Source organism: Dermochelys coriacea, chromosome 7, assembly GCF_009764565.3.
Source record: "Dermochelys coriacea isolate rDerCor1 chromosome 7, rDerCor1.pri.v4, whole genome shotgun sequence".
Classification (NCBI taxonomy): Eukaryota; Metazoa; Chordata; order Testudines; family Dermochelyidae; genus Dermochelys; species Dermochelys coriacea.
The window spans coordinates 61575223-61597405 of NC_050074.1; the positions used below are offsets into that span (position 1 = coordinate 61575223).

A 22183-nucleotide genomic window follows, 5' to 3' on the forward strand; every position below is an offset into this window, starting at 1 on the left:
ACTCACTAAAAAACCCCAAAAGCAATTTTTTTTTAAATCAGATTTTAGTTCATTTTTAATTTCCACAAAAGAGAAATAAGCCGTTTATCAGTTTTGCATACTTCTGCAAAATGGAATTTCGCAAATGATTAGTTCATAATATGGACTAATTGCTTTTTGTAATTCCCAGCTGCTGCACATTTATTACCAGGAGGATTTTTACTGGGCGCTCATTATTACTGATTTATAATATGGAAAACTCCACCTGCTGCACCTTGATGTGGTTGCCAGTCCCAACCACAGATAAAGTGGGGAGGATTGAGCACAAGACCAACCTAGCCTCATAAAAGCATTTCACTGGTTATAGAAATGGAACCAAGCTACCATTCTAGTAAAAATGAACACTGCCAAGCCCTTGTATTGCATGAAGGCTCTGGCAAAAGTCAGTCTCCAGAAGCCAGGATCCCAAAAAGTTTGATGCTGGCAGCAAAAACCCCTCCAAACCTCCACCATCACTTTCAGAAAAGAAATGATCTCTTTCACAGGTTTTATTTTTCATGCGTCCTCCGGTGACTGAAGAGTCCGATTCTTAAGCCACAGGCAAATTGACAGACATTGCAGGTGGTATTTGAAGACAGGGTTGGGCTGTGACTGCTGTGTGACCATTGTCTTTAACTTTCTTTTCTGGCATTTTTCTGTGACCAGTGCAAGGTGATTTCCCTCAAAAGTGGGCTTCCCTCTGACAAGTTTTCACCAGTTATCCCTATCCTACTGTCCCCCACTGTGTGGTGTTGATGCCACTTCTCTTAATGTTTATCTTGGAGGGGGTCTTTAAAGCATTTCTTTTGGACTCATTTCCTTTTCTCCTTTGGTGAGTTGGGCATACAGCAGTTGTTCTGGTAAGCGTACATCAGGCATCTACACACAGTGCCCGCTCCACCTTAGCTGGTGCTGGATAATCAGGGCCTCAACACTGAAAATGTTGGCCTCTGTGAGGACACTGACATTGGTGAGATGATCCTCCCACTTTATGTTGAGGATCTTCCAAAGAACGTGCTAGTGCTGGCGTTCCAGGTGTTTTCTGTAGGTCATCCAAGTCTCAGCTGTAGAGGAGAGTTGGGATTACCACTACTTTGTAAACTAAAAGTTCAGTACGTGTTCTGATGTTGTGATAGTTGAACACCCAAAGGGAAGGCTGGCACAGCAAATTCTGTGCTGAATCCCGATGTCTGTCTGCCCTCTGTGAGAGATGGCTGCCAAGATATGCAAAGTAATCTACATTTTCCAGTTCTTCTTTGTCAATATAGATCTTTCTTGCTGGGTCTGATGATTGACAAGGAACTGATTGATGGAGAACTTTTGTTTTGCTGATGTTCAGACTTAGCCCTAAGCTTTTGAGAAGCAACTAAGGGCTGTTTGAAGATCCTCCTTTGAGCATGCAACTACAGAACAATCATCTGCGTACTGGAGTTCAGTTACTGTTGCTGATATTATTTTAGTTCTGGCATGGAGATGAGAAAGGTTGCAAGACGTTTAATACAGTACTGTACTGTATTTGCTTTGGTTTTTTGGTCTCTGCTGTTGCCTGATTGCATACTCCCAGTTCCAAATGAGGAGCGTGGTTAACTGGTCAGTTTGTAACTCTGGTGTTCATAACTGAGGTTCTACTGTACTGATAGGATGACTCCTGAATACTAAGACCAACAAGCTATCGGAAGAGGCAAAGGTGGGGTATAAGAAAGCAGACAAAACAGTGAAAAGCAACATAAGGAAAGATAAACAGAGATAAGTTAAAGATCCAGCAGCTGTAGCTATGATAGGAAACCACAGAGCTGTTTACCAAGTGACTAGAACCCTGTGTGAAAATTTTAAAACAGGACATAGGCCAATAAAAAGCAAAAAGATGGTAAAATGCTTACAACTGAGGTAGAACAGAAAAACAGATGGGCAAAGCATTTCAGGGAAATCCTCAATAGGCCCAACACCTAAGGGCCAGATGTTGATGAAACATGTGAACCTGATCAACTTGACATTAACATTGGTGGTGAAGTATGGACTGCAATCAAAATAGCTGAAAAAAAAAATCAGCAGGAGATGATCAAATTACAGCAGAAATGCTTAATACCACCATCCTAATTAAAGTGACAGCTATTCAATGAAGTTTGGGTGAGAGATCCATCCTGACCAGTGGAAACATGGAATCATTGTCAGAATATCCCAGAAGGGTAATCTTACTGACTGTAACTACTGGAGAGACGTTACATTTATCTCAGTCACATGGAAAGTTTCTGCAATATGATACTACACAGGATGAAACATGCAGTGGATGCAAAGCTTGAGCAAGAAAACCCATGCAGATCAGATAGTCACAGTGAGGACCATCAGAGAAGATGGATCAGAATGGCAAGCTCCCCCCTTCACCAATTTCACTGGTTTTCAAAAGGCATTTGATAGCCACAATGTATATCTGTGCAGGAATATTCTTCAGTCCCACAGAATCCCAGCTAAAGTCATCATCAAGGTTGTGTACAAATCTGTAAAGTGGTCTGTAAGGATGTTGTCTGGTTGTCCATAGTGGTTCAACATGGACACTAGTGTAAAACAGGGCTGCATTTTATCTTCACTGTTTGGCATTGCCATAGAGTGGATAATGAAGGAGGGTGTTAGCAACACAAACACATAACTTGCTTATCAAGAATATCATGGCAAAATGCACAGAGCAAGATTATATATAAAGTTATAAGCAGTAATCACGACTGAAGTATGTTTCCCAGATAAGTCTGGGGAGTGGCTAAACCACTTCCTCAGAGACAAAAGGCAAGCTGATGCCTCAGCCAGGTGTCAAGATGGACGATTACATGCTAAGTGGCCATTCTCTGGCAAGGAACGGAAGGGGGAAAACCAAAAAGTTACATCTTAGCAAAGAAACAGCATGGAGTTTCCTTTCTTCACTAGACTTCCTGTTACCTTGCTCCCAGCTGGAAATGCTCCTCAAAGGGGGGGGACAGGACTATAAAAAGAAAGGGCAGAGTTCAAGACCACCCCACGCCCCATTATCCACAGCTGAGATGACAAAAGGAAACCACCTTTGGACTCTGGGAGAGGGGTCCTGACCCAAGAATTTGGTCAGTAATCTGCTGGAGTGTGTAATGAGAAAGTTTGCTTTGCAGCTAAGATAGTTTCCTAAATAAACGCTAGTAAGCATTTTATCTGTATTTTTCTTGTAACCATTTCCGACTTTTATGCCTCATTACTTGTACTCACTTAAACATTTTTTTAGTTAATAAACTTGTTTTACTATTTTATTGAATCCAGTATCTTTAAACTGAAGTGTTTTAGTAACTATTTAAGGTAATAAATTAACATATTATTCCCTTAAGGAATAATGAACTCAATATATTTGTACTGTGCAGGAGAAGCCCGGGCGGTATAGGACATCCAGTACAGGATGTATTTGGGGTCACTCTGCAGTATAACCAAAGCAGATGAGAGTCAGGATGTAACTGGCAGACTACAGTTACACACAGACACTCAGGGTGTGGCTTGCATGCTGGAAGGCTGTTTGTGAGCAGTCCAGGTGGGAGTTACTACAGCAAGGCATTTAAGGCACCCAAGTTGCAAGGGAGGGGTGACACAGCCCTCAATAGTCTGGATTGTCCCCCAGTATGCCACAGAATTATATGCAAAGCGTGTCATAGCTTAAATCTCAATAACATGCAAGTCATAATTAGTGTGCATTTAGAGCCCAACTCAAGAACAACTGTTCTTACTTATGCTCATAAGTACATTTTTAATGTCACTAGAAAACTCAACTAAAAAAAAACTTTATCAAGTGTAGTAACATATCTGCTCCCAAACATCACTGGATCCCATAACATGGAAATAAACTGACTTCCCTATTATACATTTCTCTCCCTCTTGCTCACACACACATATAATCCCACCATGCTAAACGAGCTAGTAGTACACTCGAATCCATCAATAAAATGCATACTGGCAGCCCATCACCCACACCAGGAACCCTACTGATTTCACTGGGATTCTGTACAGGTGCAGTGGCTCATCTATGCCAATTTCATTGCAGGATCAGGGTTCTAATGGATTCTTTATTTGAAATTTCCTCGGCAATACATGAACAAAGAAGCTATCCTGTTTGTACTGAAGTATTTAAGTGCTCTCTCAGAGAAAGCTTCCAAACCACTGATTCACAGCACAAAGTAGCACTGTTAGGAGAAGAAAAAAAGACAAGAATCCACAAACGTCCAAATTTCATCGCATGGAGGGTATAAAAGTCTCAAATCCTTCGAAAGTTGATGCACATGCTTAACTTTATTACTATGAGTAGTCTGGATGTCCCAAAGCTCAGTAGAAGCAAAACCTGTGGGGTGGGTGAGAGGGGTAGACTATATACAGGAGAGCAATAATAGTTTATTAGGGTTCAGAGGAGTATTGGAGGCCCTGAGCAATCTCAAACAATGATTTCACATGAAGTGGGGCAGCATTTTGCAGACCTTTTCTGGACTGTGCAGTCGTTTTCAAACTTTTTCTGGGGACCCAGTTGAAGAAAACTGTTGATGCCTGTGACCCAAAGGAGCTGGGAATGACGGGTTTGGGAGGGGGCTCTGGGGTGGGGCCAGGGATGAGGCGGTTGATATGCAGGAGGGGGCTCCGAGTTGGGAGGCGGGGGCTCAGAACTGGGGCAGAGGTGTGGGAGAGGGTCAGGGCTCTGGGGTGGAGCCAAGGATGAGGGGTTTGGGGTGAATGAAGGGGTTCCAGGTTTGGGGGAAACTCAGGGCTGGGGCACTGCCTTACCTCCAGCAGCTCCCCATCAGTGGTGCAGTCGGGGTGCAGAGGCAGGCTTCGTGCCTGTCACAACACTGTGGATCGCACTGTGCCCCAGAAGTGGCCAGTAGCAGGTCCGGCTCCTAGGCAGAGGTACGCAAGCAGCTTCATGTGGCTCTCACCTGCAGGCACCGCCCCAGTGGGATTCGACAATGGGAGTGTGGAGCCAGTGTTTGAGGCAAGGGTAGCATGTAGAGCGCCGTGGCCCCCCCGCCTAGAAGCCGGAGCCACTACTGGCCGTTTCCAGGGCACAGCGCAGTATCAGAGCTGGGCAGCACTGCCGATGGGACTTTTAACGTCCCAGTCGGTGGTGCTCATCACAGCAACCTAGTACCTTACATGCTGGGACCCAGTACCGGATTGCGAACCAAACTTTGAAAAACACTGTGCTATAGGCCTGTATGGGAACGATACATTTGGCCAAGAAATTCACCTACATAAATTCATCTTTAACCTATTGAACTCCAGGTTTTAAGGCAATTTATTCACAATATGATACGTACTAACAGGAGCTAAGATTCTTGCTTTGAATGCAACAGAAGAAAGAGCAGTAGTAATTTTATGAGTTCCCTAGCTGTAGTAAGAACAACAGGAGTACTTGTGGCACCTTAGAGACTAACAAATTTATTAGTGCATAATCTTTCGTAGGCTACAGCTCACTTCATCGGATGCCCAGAATGGAACAGCTGTAGTGTTTATTTTCCTCCAAACACATTTAGCATATTTTAAAACAAATTTCTATACCTTTGTTACTATCACAACCATCTTAGATGGATAGTCATGAAGCTACAAGAAAAGGAGTACTTGTGGCACCTTAGAGACTAACAAATTTATTAGAGCATAAGCTTTCGTGAGCTACAGCTCACTTCATCGGATGCATTGAAGTGAGCTGTAGCTCCCGAAAGCTTATGCTCTAATAAATTTGTTAGTCTCTAAGGTGCCACAAGTACTCCTTTTCTTTTTGCAAATACAGACTAACACGGCTGCTACTATGAAACCTGTCATGAAGCTACAGTAGTTTTAGAAGTCCACTTTACTTATCACTGTTTAATTTTTGGTTTTCATTCACTCAGGACAAAGAAAACCACTTTTGGGTGCCCAATCCTGCTAAAGCTCCAAATAGTGTAGGAGATAATTTAGGCAAATAAATACTGCCATTGCTTGGAATAAAGAATATTTCCACAGCAGAAGTGCTTGTTGTAAGTGTCCTATCAGCGAGAAAAGGTGCAATATATAGTATGTTAAAGACATTCAAAAGGGATCTCGGGCCACAAATGAAGAATGCAGCTGGAATCCTCTGAACGAGGATGGAAAACTACATTAGCACAACTTTCCTCTGCACCACAATCTCTAGGGGACAAAAGTTTCCCCGATAGGAGCACGATATGTAAAGTTCTACCTGTCTATCGTAGAGCACAGTTTCAAGAAGTAATTTCTTCGAAGGAGGATTCTTCACAAGCAAAAACAAGAAGCAGAGAAGTGGTTTACTAACATCCCGCACTCACCCTGCCCACACTGGGTAGGGTGTTGGTTAATATGCCTGTATGTAAAAACACAGCCCCATGTGTGGAAGTCATTGCTGAAAAGCATGTATCAAGCAATCCCAGAAACTAGCACCGAATGATAGTTTTTTAGACCTATTGTGGGAGAAAAAGAAAGAAAGATGGAAGAAAAAAAGGCCCATTAAGTCTTACATGTTGTACCTACAGACAAAATGCCAGTTTTTCGCAGCAACACCCAGGACTCTGAAAACAAATTGGTAGTTTTCTGACCACTCTACCTCCCCTCCAGGAGTACGGATTAATCCACCCCCCCAGCTCCCTTGGAAAACCAGTGCTTTACAAGTTGCTGCAAACTACACAGCTGGCAGCACCATTCGCTGACCCTAGTGGGAGCGCCAGACTCCTCCCACACCGACCAGTTGACCGGGCAAGGCGCTCCCTCGCCCTCACACTGCTAGAATCCCCCACTCCCATCTCCCCCTCCCGAGTTAGCCTAGCCGCTCTGGCTTTAACCATCTCCTTATATGGACACTAGAATGTCTGACGTCATCCAACTCTGGGCAGCCAGAGCCCATGCAACCAAACTTGGTTGGGAAAAGCGGGCTGGAGCAGTTGGAATGTTGATGGACGCGATGTCACAGCCATTGGGAGCCAGCAACAGGGCCCCTCCATTGGGCAGGAGCAGCGAGTGGGCGGGGAAGGGTAGGTTGCGCTGGTTGAAACCCCTGCTGGGCTCCGGGAGGCGACGAGTTAGTGGGGTAGGGGTTGTTGAGTGAGGAGTGTGGCGAGTTCGAGTCCCGTGGTTGACTGAGCCGGGAGTTCCTGGCAGGCCGCTGTAGTTTTTCCGCGGGGTTGGTAGGGGAGCGGCGCCTCCGCCGGAGGGGAGAGGTTCACCAGGAGTTTGTCTGGAGTTCGGGCCCCGGCCCCCCGCCACGCTGCCACCATGCCCGTCTTCCACACCCGCACCATCGAGAGCATCCTGGAGCCCGTGGCGCAGCAGATCTCCCACCTGGTCATCATGCACGAGGAGGGGGAGGTGGACGGCAAGGCCATTCCGGACCTGACCGCCCCCGTGGCCGCAGTGCAGGCCGCCGTCAGCAACCTGGTCCGGGTGAGTGTGGGACGAGGACAGCCGGGCAGCCGCCTGGGAAGGGCTCCCCGCGCCCGCCGCTCTCGGGCCCGCCCTCCCCTGCCTCGAACTTCCCTCTCCGCTTAATGCCAACCCCTGCTGGGTCCCTGAGCGTGCCCTTCCTCCGCTCCCATCCCCTCACGCTTCTCGTCGCTCCTGCCCGCCTCTCTTCCCCCTCAGCGCCCCGGGAAGGGAGCTGGGGCTAAAGGGTACTCGGTGTGTCCTAGTCACCAGCGAGCTCCCCTCTCCTCAGGGCCTCCAGTCGCCCCCTCCTCCTGCCCCCGCTCCAGTCCCCTCAGGGTGCGGGGAGGAGTAATAGCACCAACCACAGGGCCACCCGCTCCGAGCCTGCTCTTGCAGGCCCTCCCTGTCACAGGCACTCGACAGCCCTCCCCTAGGTAGGGGGACAGCTCCAGTCCCTCTCGGCCTTATTTTCTCTAACCAGGGTTTATCAAATCTCCCCACCCAATACCACTTTGTATCTATATTTTATACTCGCATACAGTCCACTCCCAATAACTTGCTCCTTTCTGCATGGCAGAAAGATGCTGGCTTCCTAAGTGGTGAAGACGTTTCAGTTCAGAAATAATTGGGTCCAACGTGGAAAAGCTGTCCTTCGGTTTTTTATTTTAGAACTACATCAGATTCTTTGTTTAATTATTGTTTGCCCCTTGAGTTGTTTTGTGAGTTCTGCTGATTGTCTCGTAGCCCCATATGCAACAGTTGCTTAAGATCTTAATGGCTTAACAATCTGTTCTTTTTTTATTTTATGCACTTTGTTCAGAGGCGGTAATGCACCATAATTATTGGTAACTGCATCATGCTTTCCATATTGGGAAGGATACATTTTGAAACCGCCTATGGATATCTTTGACCTGATGATGCATCATCAATCTCTTTTGTTTTGTCAATAAAGTGTTTACCTCTATTTTGTAAATTGCTTTCTCTGTGAGTCCAAGTGCTGTTTTAATATGAAACTGTTTTCTTTTTTTTAAGTGTGTAAGTCAGTAATGATATTTGTGTTCGTTTGTAGTGAAGCGGGTTGCATAAAGTTAGCACAGCTGTCGGTATGTGTGGAGTCAGGACTTCTTGTTTGTTTCAGATAAAAAAGCTGGGATTGTGTTTTTTCAACCGTGAGTTACTGCTTCCCAAAATGCTAACCTTACCTAGAGACAATGAAAAGTCAATTTTAATCTCTGATTTTTTTTTTTTTCCAAGTCTTGCCTTCAGAGCATCACTTTAACAGTTTACCATGTCTTAGTTGCTAACTGACCTTGTGTCCGGGAAGTCCAAAAAACTGGAAAGCATTAAAATGTTTTCATTGGATATTAAAACATTGATACTAAATTATATCTAAAGAATAACAAATTAGAGACAGGCAACAAACATGCATGTTTTTTGCTTTGTAAATCCTTAGGTGCTGTGTCATTTCCTATCTCCACAACTCCCTAGAGATTGCACGTATCTTTTCCTTGCACATCTGTGGCTTCCTTTATAGAGAAGGCGAATTACTCTCATATCACATTAAATTCTTTATTTTGGTCATTAATCTTTTAAGATGCTCATAAAAAGCAATTTCTGCATTGTCAATACAAGTTCTTTTAAAAACTGGGACACAACTCTTTCCCACCTTCTAAGCATTAATCTGCACCAAAAAAATCCTGTAGTCTATTTTAGAAAAGATTTTTATACTACTTTTAATGTGGTACTGCAGCAGGACATAACATCTACTCTGGGAATATTAACTCTACTTCTTTTGCACATACAGATAAATATTGGATGACTGCTGTATTAATGCTTCAGAAAATAAAACAAAATCTATTATTTAGATGGAATGTTATGCCAAACAGGACTGACTTTCAAGCTCAGACAATGGGGCTGCTGGGAGATATAGGGGAAAAATACGTCAGGAATGCCTCTATAAAGGATATGTGGATTGTGTGATTACAGGCCATTGTAAGGCCCTAGAAGTGCCATACAGTACTTACTACTGTGGTATTAGTAGAGCCCTGCAAATCTGCAGATAGCCACATGATATCTGTGGACCATGTTTGCGAATTGGATGAGGATACAAATTTTGTCTCCGCTCATGGCTCTAGGTATTAGTACTCACTTTTAATTTGGAAATTTTGTTAACTTTATTACATTGTTGCAGTACCTGTTAAGGAAACAATCTTGGGCACAGAGTTTTAACAATAGTTATGTATTGTCTGGAATATCTGTGCTTTTTGCTTAGCTCCCTCTTGGCAAAGGAATTTTATATATAGGACCTGAGGAGATGAAACTTGGTGTCTGGGGTAGTTATACCCAAATTTTCCTTTCAAGGAGCATTTGGTTGTGAAATTTTGTGGTGTTCACTGTGCCAAGCTGGTTTCATTTCACTTCATTATGCAATCATTTTATTCTGGAAAGAGCTTTAACTGCATAAAAGTAGATTCTGTTGGTAAAAAGAAGTCACAAAATGAGATTGTCTTATTCTTGACTATTAACGCCACTAAATTTGTCTTCCGTTTTGGGCTGTGGCTATGGGAGGCATGCTAGCGTCATTTAACAAATAGTTGTCCATTAGCTATATAGAGACCACCGGTCAGGGAAATAACCCTCTTCCTCCCCGACGAACCAAGGGACGCACCCTACCCATGTACCTATTCGCTGCACCAATACTGACTTGGACTCTAAATACATTCTATGGGTGGCATACCTGAGATCACTTATTCACTGATGCTTTAAAAACTCCCACATGCCAATCTGGGTCTATGCTGATTATGTGCTATGTATGCATCTTGTGAACCTTGTAACCGATAGTTGTAATCTCTCATAACTCAAGCCTGACCTGATAAGTACAGTATCTTCCTTCTTAACTTGTTATAAAAGCTAATGTTTAAAATCAAGTTTACACAAGTACTGTTTCTTCCCTGTGGCCATGTGGCTTTGGCTTGCTTCAAAAATACAGAGCAGCTACAGGTGGTGTTGAGTCAGAAATCTTCCTGAAAAAAGAAGGTGCTTTAGCTCAGTGTTCTACCAGGCCCTGTTGTGGAGAAGGAACTAAGTTGGTTTGAAAACCATTTGGTATGAGATGCTGCCAGAGGGTAAACGTTAAGCGAAGTTGTATGATGGGTATGTTGCGGGACAAAGACCAAAAAGAACATATGCCAGAGGGTGCATGGAAACAGAGGCTTGGACTCCTGGAGGGATGCTCCACCCAAACTGCTCTTTAGGAACTTTGCGGGTTTGAATTTGAAGACTCAGCAGCTGGAAAGAGGGAGCAGATTCATCGGTTGGCTCCTGTGACTGGAGAAAGGAACCTCTTGTGAACGTATGCAATCCCTATTACAGTGTGAACTTGGAAGGTTACTGCAAGTTTATTTGCATCATCTTTTTATCTTTTACTGCATCTCAGGACACTCGACTGTAAATATTGGGCTGCTTTTTCGCTGTTTTTCCTTAACTATGTCAAGGGTCCTGCAGATCTCTTCAATATCTACCAATTGACTATGCCTCTATCTTCTACATTTGACAAAACACTTGACAAAACACTTAAATAAAAGTTAAGTGTTTTGTCAAATGTAGAAGATAGAGGCATAGTCAATTGGTAGATATTGAAGAGATCTGCAGGACCCTTGACATAGTTAAGGAAAAACAGCGAAAAAGCAGCCCAATATTTACAGTCGAGTGTCCTGAGATGAAGATGGAGGGATAAAAAGGCTCGACTGATAATCTGGGGACATTGAAGTTGAATAATGTGTGTGCCAAGGAAGGGGCAGGTTGTGCCACTTGTCCTCACTCTGGAACTTCCATTGCTAATGTCAGAATTTTTTGTAAAAGTTCTAAGTGTAATGCAACACTCATAAAGAAATCACTTTGAAGTTGACCTTTGACAGAAGATCCAGTGGTTCAGTAGCTGGAAAACTTATGCCATGTACTATCCCAGAGCCCATGCGGAGCGTTTGGAGAGAAAGGTGGGTGGCTGAAGCTTCTTGTACAAATGTAGCATTTTTGTGGGGTAAAACTAAGGCAATGATGGAGAAGCTTCAGTTTTAGCACACAACTGACACAAATTGAGGCAAAACACACCTCTCTATATTAAGTAGTCTCTCTGTCGATTGAAGAAGTCAGTGCTATAAGTAGTTTGTTAGAGGGTTTCCTTTGCTGCCAGTGAGCTTAAAAACTAGAGTCCCATGAAATCCTTTTTATTTTTGTATAATTTTTCTTTTTATTTTTTAAGAATTTCTTGTATTATTTATCTTCACCAATCCAGGGTTGGGTCCTGCTCCAGTGGGTTATGTGTGGAAGGCCTTGGTGGGGGTGGTGTTGCAGAATGAGCCTGCCCCAAACTCACCCAGCAGCTGTCGTATGCAGTTGGGCCCAGCTCCCCGCTCCAGGCATTGCGACCTGGCTCCTGGGGTGATAGCACTGCCCAAGTTTGGCCCAGCCACCTCTCCATCATAATGACTGGGCTGCTGGGCCAAACCTGAGCGGGACCCAAGGAACAGCAACTGCTGCTGCAGGGTGAGATTTTTTTTTTTTTTTGTTTCATGTTGCTTTAATCACTGGGTTTTGATTTATTTTGGGGCTCTCTTAACTGTAAAACAGAAAACTTAAACTGAGCAGTAACTGGTGTGGTGAGCAGGTGAGTGTATTTGGCAGCCCTATTTGAATTGCTTTGTGAAATGAAGTTCAAAATTCTAACTCCGGTCAAACTTGACTGGACAGAGTTTAGCATAATGGTGATGAATAAAATGAGTTTCTAAAACTGAGTCACCAATTAATTTACTGTTTTAAGAGCAGTTATAGTACTATGAAAAATTACCAGTAATTTGGAAGTAGTTCAAAAAATAAGCTTTGTGAACTGTCGTGCTGGGAAGTCTTTGGTCCAGGACTGGTCTCTTCATAATTACATTCACAGCCTAGCAATAATTCTGTGCATCTGTAAATGTATCTTACAGAGCTAATAAAACGAAGGTAAATAAATCATATTCTCAGACTGAATTTTGTTTAGAAGTGCATTCAGCTACTAGTTTGTGCTGTGTTCTGGATTTCTGTTAGTATTTAATTACAGTGGTTTTTAGAGTTAAAATTGTTTTGCAGAATTGAGGGAATATCTTTTAGCCTTTCAGCAACAACCCCAAATGAGCATAAGGTTATTATTCATCAGTAAATGTCTCATGGGAGGTTGTAGATATCTTGGCCTGTAGGTGTGGTAATTTGAATACTTTTCCTTTGTACATACTGCATAGCAAAAGAGTAATTATCTAAAATTGGTTAAACCAGTTCTTGCCACAAATAATTATCAATCGTAGACCAATGGAGGTTTTCTTCAGTTAACCCGGCCTTTAGATCTGCGAAAGGGCTGTGTGTGTTGTTTGCACATACTCCATTAAAGACCGTTTTAGGCTTTTAGAATTAAATGACGGCTTCCTTTTACAACTAATACCTGTCATTGGGGAGATTGAGGGGGAGGGGACTATTCCAAGAATAGAATGTGTGTGAGAATGAAAGGTGCTGATACTGCTCATGAGATGTTTTCCCACACTCTAAGATATACCTTTAATCATTACAATAAAAATAACATCTGGATAAAACTGACATTCTCTTGGTAAAGTGCTGCTTCTTACCCTGTCCCCCACAAAAAATCATCAGTTCTACACTCTTCCTGCTACCTCAGTTCTATCAGTCCTTGCAGCCTCTTGCCCACTACCTTTCAAATCATCATGCTTTCCCTTTCCCAGTACCTCACTGAGGGCTTGGCTACACTCAGAATTTGGAGCCCATTAAATCAGCCCCAGGTGCTCTAACTCCTGAGGTGTCCACACTGGCAAGGCACATAGAGCGCCCGGACGCTGGCTGGAGTGCCCCTGGTAAACCACCTCCATGAGAAGCAATGAACTTGCTGCACCCTGGCTAGAGCACTGTGGTGCCAGTGTGAACGCCTTGGTCTATTAACGCACTCTGATCAGCCTCCAGGAAGTGTCCCACAATGCCTGTTCTAGCCACTCTGGTCATCACTTTGAAGTCTACTGCCCTGCCCTCAGGTGACCAATGGTCAGATCCACCCGTTAAATTCTCTGGGAATTTTGAAAGTCCCCTTCCTGTTTGCTCAGCTAGGTGTGGAGTACTCTCAGCGCATCTTTCCAGGTGACCATGCCTCCACACGCCGGGCGATCCCCAGTATGGAGCAATGGAAAGGTGCTGGACCTCATCAGTGTTTGCGGGGAGGAAGCTGTCCAGTCCCAGCTGTGCTCCAGTAAATCCAGGAATTATGATACCTATGGGCAGATATCAAGGGCCATGACTGGGACGCACTGCAGTGCAAGGTTAAAGTGAAGGAGCTGCGGAACACGTACCACAAAGTGCAGGAGGCAAACCACCGCTCTGGTGCTTCTCCCACGAACTGCCTGTTCTACAAAGAGCTGGACAAGATATTTGGGGGTGACCCCACCTCCACTCCAAAGAGCACCATGCACACTTCAGAGGCCGTGGCAGCCCAGAATGCAACAAGGCAGGAGGAGGAAAGTGGGAGGAGGGTGCTGAGGAGGAGGTGGGCCCAGAGCCAGACGATGGCCCGGCATCCGTAGATGCATGCAGCCAGGATATGTTTTCAAGCCAGGAGGACGGTAGCCAGTCGCAGTGGACGGTGCTTGGGGAAGAACAAACAGCAGATGAGGTGCCTGGTAAGCAGCTTTTATTTTGAGAAGGGAGTTGTTGGGTGCAGGCTGTTGGGGAGAGGAGGATTGCAGAAAGAAGGGTTAGGGCTGCATCCATGCTGAAATGCAGAATAGAGCATTGATGTACTCTCTCACATTGTGGTAATCGGCCTCCATGATCTCATCAGAGGTCTCATGCAGAAGCTGGGCAATCTGCTTGCAGAGGTTCTGTGGCAAAGCTACTGAGCTCTTTGTCCCAGTAAGGCTAACATATCTGGGCCATGAGGGGTGGGGGGACCGTTGCTGCACATAGGCAAGCCACATAAGGGCCTGGCCGGAAGCCTCATTGTTGCAGAAGTCCCTCCCTTGTTTCCCAGGTCACCCTCAGCAGTGAGATATCTTCCAGGATGAACCCATCCTGTGGAAAATGTGACGAATGTGTTGAGTATAGGGGCCCCCTGCAGCTGTTAGCTCTCCCCGAGGCACAGGACCCAGAGGACAGTATGGACCTAGAACAATCAGTCCCCCCAGCTCCTGTGGTTACCATTTTGGGGCTCTTGTGGGTTATGTGCATTCGGCTTGGGACAGGCAGTTTGTGCTATTTTGTGCACTGTGCTTGTCTAGAAGTTCAGCTGAATCATTGCTCTGTTTAGTGTTAACAATGTTGCCTCTGTTAAATGTTGCATTTTGGCTTTTCAGATGCAACCTTGAGATCCCAGCCATCCTTGTTATCAACGACAGAAAGGCTGCAAAGACTCCAGAAGCAGCCACGAAGAGGCAAGGAGTACCTTCTGCATGAAGTCATGCAGCAGTCCTTTACTGAAAATAAAAAAGTACAGGAGTGGCGGGAGACCGAAAGACGGGTCTGCCAGGAGAATGCAGATTGCCGGCAATAAACCATGGAGTGGCTCCTGCGCATTATGGAGCGCCAAGTGGACTTAGTGCAGGCACTCGCAGCACTGCATAGGGAATAGATCCGTGCCCGCTCCCGCCCTGTAGCCCTTATCACAAAACTTTTTCCCTTGTGCTCTCATGTCACTGCCAACCCACTTTCCCCAATATTCGGTTTCTTATCACCACCAGCTGCCTCCAACACCTGTAGCTTCACCTCCCAGCCCTGCAAACTATGACCTTTATGCACTACACTCCACCCCCATCACCATGCATTTTAGCCAGCCTGAAGTTCAGCACTTGTTGCACAACACTCCAGACAGGAAGGCTGAATATGATAACAGGACATAGGCAAATCTGTGATTGTTCCATTCCCCACCCCTCCCCCTTCCTTCCTCCCACACAGCACAGCTGTGTCATGCCATGTGTGTTTCTCCAGAAGTTGTGTTTCTTTTCAATAAATGAATTTTTTGGTTTTGGAAACATGCTTTATTGCATTAAGTAAAAGATAGCATAGCCCAGGAAAGCAACAGGCACTGCTCGTCAGTGCATCATTCATAGCAAACACAGATGTCTACTAGCATTGGAACCACTGCACTTCACTCCTGTGCAGGGCACCAAACATTACTGGTAGCTTTCAGCATCAAGTTGCTCCCTCAAGGCATCCCTAATCCTTACGGCCTTGCGCTGGGCCCCTCTAATAGCCCTGCTCTCTGGCTGTTCAAATTCAGCCTCCACGCGTTCAACCTCAGCAGCCCATGTCTGAGAGAAGTTTTCACCCTTCCCTTCACAAATGTTATGATGAGTACAGCATGCGCCTGTAACCGTAGGGCTATTGTCAGCAGCCACGTCCAGCTTCCCATACAGACAGCACGGCGGCCCTTTGTGGTCATTCTGCACCAGCTCAGCCTGTTGTTGAACCGCTCCTTGCTGCTGTCAAGGTTCCCTGTGTATGGTTTCATGAGCTACTGTGTTAAAGGGTTGGTGGGGTCTCCAAGGATCACAATGGGCATATCAACTTCCCCTACAGTGATCTTCTGGTCTGGGAAGAAAGACCTGGCTTGCAGTTTCCTGAACAGCCCTGTGTTCCGAAAGATGCATGCATCATGCACCTTTCCAGACTAGCTTGCATTAATGTCCGTGAAACATCCACAGGTGCCTGGAGACCCATAGAGAAATACCCCTTCCAATTTATGTACTCGGAGGCTAGGTGGTCTGGTGCCAGAATTGGAATATGTGTGCCATCTATCGCCCCTTCGCAGTTAGGGAAAGCTATTAGTGCAAAGCCATCCACAATGTCACGCATATTGCCCGGAGTCACGGTACTTCTGAGCAGGATGCAATTAATGGCCCTGCATACTTGCATCAACACGATTCCAACTGTAGACTTTCCCACTCCGAACTGGTTAGTGACTGATGGGTAGCTGTCTGGAGTCGCTAGCTTCCAGATTACAATCGCCATGCACTTCTCCACTGGCAGGGCAGCTCTCAATCTCATGTCCTTGTGCTGCAGGGTGGGGGTGAGCTCAGCACACAGTTCCATAAAAGTGGCTTTCCTCATCCAAAAGTTCTGCAGCCACCGCCTGTCATCCCAAACTTGCATGCCGATGTGATCCCACCATTCAGTGCATGTTTCCCAAGTCCAAAAGTGCTTTTCCACAGTGGTGAGCATGTCCGTGAATGCCACAAGCAGTTTCGTGTCATGTGCATTATGCGTGTCGACATCATCGTTGGACTCCTCACTGTCACTTTGTAGCTTAAGGAGTAACTCGACTGCAATGCGTGACTTGCTGGTGAGATCCGTCAGCATATTCCTCAGCAGTTCGGGATCCATTCCCACACACTGAAATGGAAGACAGAGCTTGCAGTACAAAAAACTTTGAAAGATGGCGCCAAATGTGGACAGAAGCACAAGTATTGCTAGAATGCTAAGTGATGCATCATGGGGCATTGGGACAGGACCCAGGATGCCTCGTGCCCCCCACTCCCACTTCCCACAAGCCTCAGTGCTCGAATGGGAAGAGGTGATCTGTGGGATAGCTGCCTATAATGCACCACTCCAAATGCCACTGCAAGTTCCGCAAATGTGGCCATGTCACTGTGCTTGCAGCTGACTGTGTGAACACACAGCAGCGCTTTTCCTGCTGCTGTCTCCAAGGGCTGGTTTAACTCCCGGCGTTCTACATCTGGAAGTGTAGCCATAGCCTGAGGCTCCTCTACCTGGCACCTGTTACTTGGAGCAGCAGTGGTAGCAGGTAGGTTGTCTTTCAACCTTTGCTGATAATGGTGGCAGACAGTGGTCTCTGGGTGTGCTGTGATTATTTTTTGTAGGGGATGGGGAGGAACAGGCTCTCCTATATATGTGCTGGGTTGTTGGGCATTCTGGGTACCTTTTGGTTCTTGGGGTTATCCCTGACTGGCAGAGAGATCTCCTTCAGCTTATCTGTGTGTGTGGGGGGAACGTCTCATTAAGTACATGCATACGGTTTCCCTTGGCTTATTGATGGATGCATAAGGCTCCCTCCCAGTCACAACTTTTCAGACTCTGTGCTGGTGCTTAGCAGACAGGAATAAGCAGCGATAAGGGCTACAGCTACAGTGGCTGTGAGACTTCCACGCAATAAATGGAACAAATTCATAAACTAAACGGGAATAAGTCTTCAGGACCTGATGGTATTCATCCAAGAGTTCTGAAGGAACTCAAATGTGAAATTGCAGGACTTCTAACTGTCATCTGTAATCTATTATTTAAATCAGCTTCTTTACCAAATGACTGGAGGATAGCTAATGTGGTGTCAATTTTTAAAAAGGGCTCCAGAGGTGACCTGGCAACTACAGGCCAGTAAGCCTCACTTCAGTACCGGGCAGATTGGTTGAAACTATCGTAAAGAACAAAATTGTGAGACAAATAGATGAACATAATTTGTTGGGAAATAGCCAACATGGTTTTTGACAAGGTAAATCATGCCTCACCAATCTACTAGAATTTTGTGAGGGGGTCAACAAGCATGCGGACAAAGGAGATCTAGTGGATATAGTGTATTGAGATTTTCAGAAAACCTACGACAAGTTGCCTCACCAAAGGCTCTTAAGCAAAATAAGCAGTCGTGGGATAAAAGGGAAGGTTCTCACATGAATTGGTAACTGGTTAAAAGATAGGAAACAAAGGATAGGAATAAATAGTCAGTTTTCAGAATGGAGAGAGATAAATAGTGATGTCCCCCAGGGATCTGTACGGGGCCAGTCCTATTTAACATATTCATGAATGATCTGGAAAAAGGGGTAAACAGTGAGGTGGCAAAATTTGCAGATGATACAAAACTACTCAAGATAGTTAAGTCCCAGGCAGACTGCAAAGAGCTACAAAAGAATCTCACAAAACTGGGAGACTGGGCAACAAAATGGCAGATGAAATTTAATGTTGATAAATGCAAAGTGTAGTGCACATTGGAAAACATAATCCTAACTATACATATACAACATTGGGGTCTAAATTAGCTGTTACTACTCAAGAAAGAGATCCTGGAGTCATTGTGGATAGTTCTCTGAAATCATTCACTCAGTGTGCAGCGCAGTCAAAAAAGTGAACAGAATGTTGGGACTCATCAAGAAAGGGATAGATAATAAGACAGAAAATATCCTATTGCCTCTATATAAATCCATGGTACGCTTACATCTTGAATACTGCGCGCAGATGTGGTTGTCCCATCTCAAAAAAGATATATTGGAATTGGAAAAGGTTCAGAAAAGGGCAACAAAAAGGATTGGGGTATAGAACGGCTTCCAAATGAGGAGAGATTAATAAGACTGGGACTTTTCAACTTGGAAAAGAGGCGACTAATGGGGGATATGATAGACGTCTATAGAATCATGAGTGGTATAGAGAAAGTAAATAAGAAAGTGTTATTTACTCCTTCTCATAATACAAGAACAAGGGGCCACCAAATGAAATTAATATGTAGCAGGTTTAAAACAAACATGAGAGTATTTTTTCATGCAACGCATTGTCAACCTCTGGAACTCCTTGCCAGAGGGTGTTGTGAAGGCCAATACTATAACGGAGTTCAAAAGGGATCTAGATTGCTTCATGGAAGATAAGTCCATCAATGGCTATTAGCCAGGATGGGCAGGAATGGTGTCCCTAGTCTCTGTTTGCCAGAAGCTGGGATTGGGTGACAGGCATGGATCACTTGATGATAACCTGTCTGTTCATTTCATTTGGGGCACCTGGCATTGGCCACTGTCAGAGGGCAGGATACTGGACCTTTGATGGACCTTTGGTCTGACCCAGTATGGCCATTCTTATGTTCTTATAGCTTGTCCTGTCTCCTGTTTTCCTTGTGTGCTTCTGGAGAAATTGGTAGTGCGGATTGTGAGAACTATATTGTATGTACACCTAGAGGCCTTGGTGCGGGACACAAGCAGGGATCGCAACCATTGTCACAGTAAATAGCAATAGTAGGCCCGCTCAGGTCTGAACACTGTTAATAAACAGAAATGACATGAGTGTTCGGAGGGTTGATTGCAAAACAATTTATTTTCCATTTGTCACCCATCTCCTAGTTTATTTGATTTGTGTGATTATAATTCCAATATGCACATGGCAATCTTAAAGGTTTTTGCAGGGACTTAGTGAGATCATTCATTGGGATAGCAATGAGTTTGCAATGGTTATCTTTGCAAGGAAAAGGCCCTGAGAATTTTTTAAAAATGGAGATTCTCCTTTGTGGGTTTTAACAAAAGATGTTTTGGGGTAACAAAGGACTTGTGCATGCGCCTTCCAGGTCATCAGTGCTTAATACTCTTGACTTTTTGTAACTTTGTAGGTGTACAATCTTACATGCTTTAAAAAGTAGGACCTTGATAAATCTCTGGTACTTGAACATCTCACAAGGATCAAAGAAACCAATTCTTATGCCAGCCCATCTGGATTATGTTATATTCCTAAAGCTCACTGCCAAATGAAAAATAACAGCTTGCTAGAGGAGTCCTGCCTAGCTAATGAGAAGATAAAAAAAATTCAGTGTAGGTTTGTATAGCTTACACTTGTGAAATAAAATATATAATCTAATAATTGTCTTTAAGAAGAGAACTTTTACAGGTGCAACTGTCTGTTTGAGTTTTCTATTCAGAAAGGGGTTGAAAACATCTCTTTTCTTCAGTGTACCTGCAATTGCTTGATAATTTAGTGATCTTTAGACATTTTCTGTAACCAGTGGTCATCTGTTTTGATCAAGTAAATTGATATTTTTAGATGAATAGTCAAAAAGAAAGAAACCAGCTTTGTGGTAATGCCGCCACACATCAATAGCTAGTTCCTTGTTTTCATCATTTGGGAGTGATCTGAAAAGGAGATGAATCAATCTTTCATTTGAATGGATGATAATCTTTCATTCTGTTGATATGTTCTGTGACTTTCCTTACTATTCTCTGCCATCATTTCTGAAAGGAATCTTCCATTTCTTATTTATGGCTGTAACTGTCTGAAACTATGTTTCAGTTAGCTAAACAATTAATGATTGTCTCCTCAACTTGTTCTAGGCAGAAAAATTGGGAACATTGATAATTGGTAACCTGAATGTGATTGACTGGACATAGCATATTGTCTGCATTCTGAACTGCTACATACCACCCATGTTACAGAAAATCTATAATTTGCAGCTAGTCTGAGTAGTCATTTGAAAAGCTGTCTTTTAAAACATTTTATTTCTTATTTCTTTATTTCTTTATTCCTTACCAGGTAAGAAATACTTTACTGTATTGTGGTGAGACCATTTTCAGTCTGACAACTTTTGTGGCCAATAGCTTGCTGCATATCTGATGCAATTTGTGGAAGCAGATACCTATACTTAATTTATAACTGAACCACTGTACTGGGAGTTAAGTTGTTAGAGCCAGGTTATGTTGATGGATTGAGGATCTGTGTGTGGATTGATGTGGTTTGGTGATAACTTATGGAGCATCAACGTGAGATACGTAGTGCTTTGTAGAAAGCGTGTGGGGTTTTTTAAATTCTGAAGTGCCATCATGCTCTTGCTACATAATTTTTTTAAGAGAATTTATTAAGTTGACTATATGGGGCCAGACAGAAAACTGATTGGAATGTCTTGGAAACTGCAGAATACCAGTGTACTATATCAACACGCCAAGATATAGCAGTTTGTTTTTCAGCTATTTTTCTCCTTATGGCTGGAATTTAGAGTGTGTAGTTGCTCCCGTTAGAAGACTGTGTAATCTGGGTGAAAAAATGGTGTTTTTTAAAACATGTTGGCCAACACATATTAAGATTTTTAAACACCACGTAGCACCTAATTACTAGAAACTTATGTTTAAAAAATGTTAGTTGGTTCTGGTGAACTCTGGTTCATGTTTCTAGTTCTCTTGTGTTCCAAATGTGGTGTTAATTTGGTCTGATATTAAAATGTCCATTTCCCCTGTTAGTCCCTTCTTCAAGGATAGGGAACAGTTCATAGCCCTCATTTGCTTCTGAATGAGAGTTTTTGTAGTCATCCACTTCAGTTCATCTGATGTGGTCTAGGCAACCTTTTTATGCCCAAGATCACTTTTTGAACTTAAGGGCAACCCAGGATCTACCCCACCCCACCCCACTCGCTCCATTTCCCCCCCGCCGTCACTCACTCTCCCCCACCCTCACTCTTGTTCACCAGGCTGGGGCGGGAGGTTGGGGTTCGGGAGGGGGTGCGGGCTCTGGGCTGGGGCCAAGAGGTTCATAGTGTGGGAGGGGGCTCTGGGCTGAGCCTGGGGCAGGGGGTTGGAGTGCGGGGGGGGGGGTCTGGGCTGGGGAGGAGTGTTGGGTGCAGGAGGTGGTGCATGGCACAAGCTCTGGGAGGGAGTTTGGGTGCACAAGAGGGCCCTGGGCTGTGGCAGAGTGTTGGGGTCCAGGCGGGGGTACAGGGTGCTGGCTCTGGGAGGCAGCTCCTGGTCGGTGGTGCAGTGAGGCTAAGGCAGGCTCCCTGCTCCCAGAAGGGGCTAACGCATCCCTGGGGAGGTGTTAGGGGGCACGTGGCTCCGTGCACTGCCTCTCTCTGCAGGCACCACCCCCTGCAGCTCCCATTGGCCGCAGTTCCCTCTTCCCAGCCAATGGGAGCTGCGGGGACGGTGCTTGCAGGCAGGAGCAGCACATCAAGCCCCCTGGCCCACCTCCCCCCGCCCATGGGGCTGCTTCCGGGAGCGGC

The 22183-nt window shown here is 44.8% G+C and overlaps 1 protein-coding gene across 2 annotated transcripts in view; it reads left to right on the plus strand.

Annotated features, from left to right (window-relative positions):
- Positions 1 to 7022: 7022 nt before the first annotated feature.
- The window catches only part of VCL (vinculin), a 115310-nt gene continuing 100149 nt past the window's right edge, over positions 7023 to 22183 (plus strand). Inside the window, exon 1 of one of the 2 annotated variants that reach the window (XM_038408742.2) lies at positions 7023 to 7434. In XM_038408742.2, coding sequence (XP_038264670.2) covers positions 7267 to 7434 — 168 coding nt within the window. In that variant the 5' untranslated portion in view covers positions 7023 to 7266. The remainder of the gene's footprint in view (positions 7435 to 22183) is intronic. The other variant, XM_043519907.1, reaches the window with a different exon arrangement.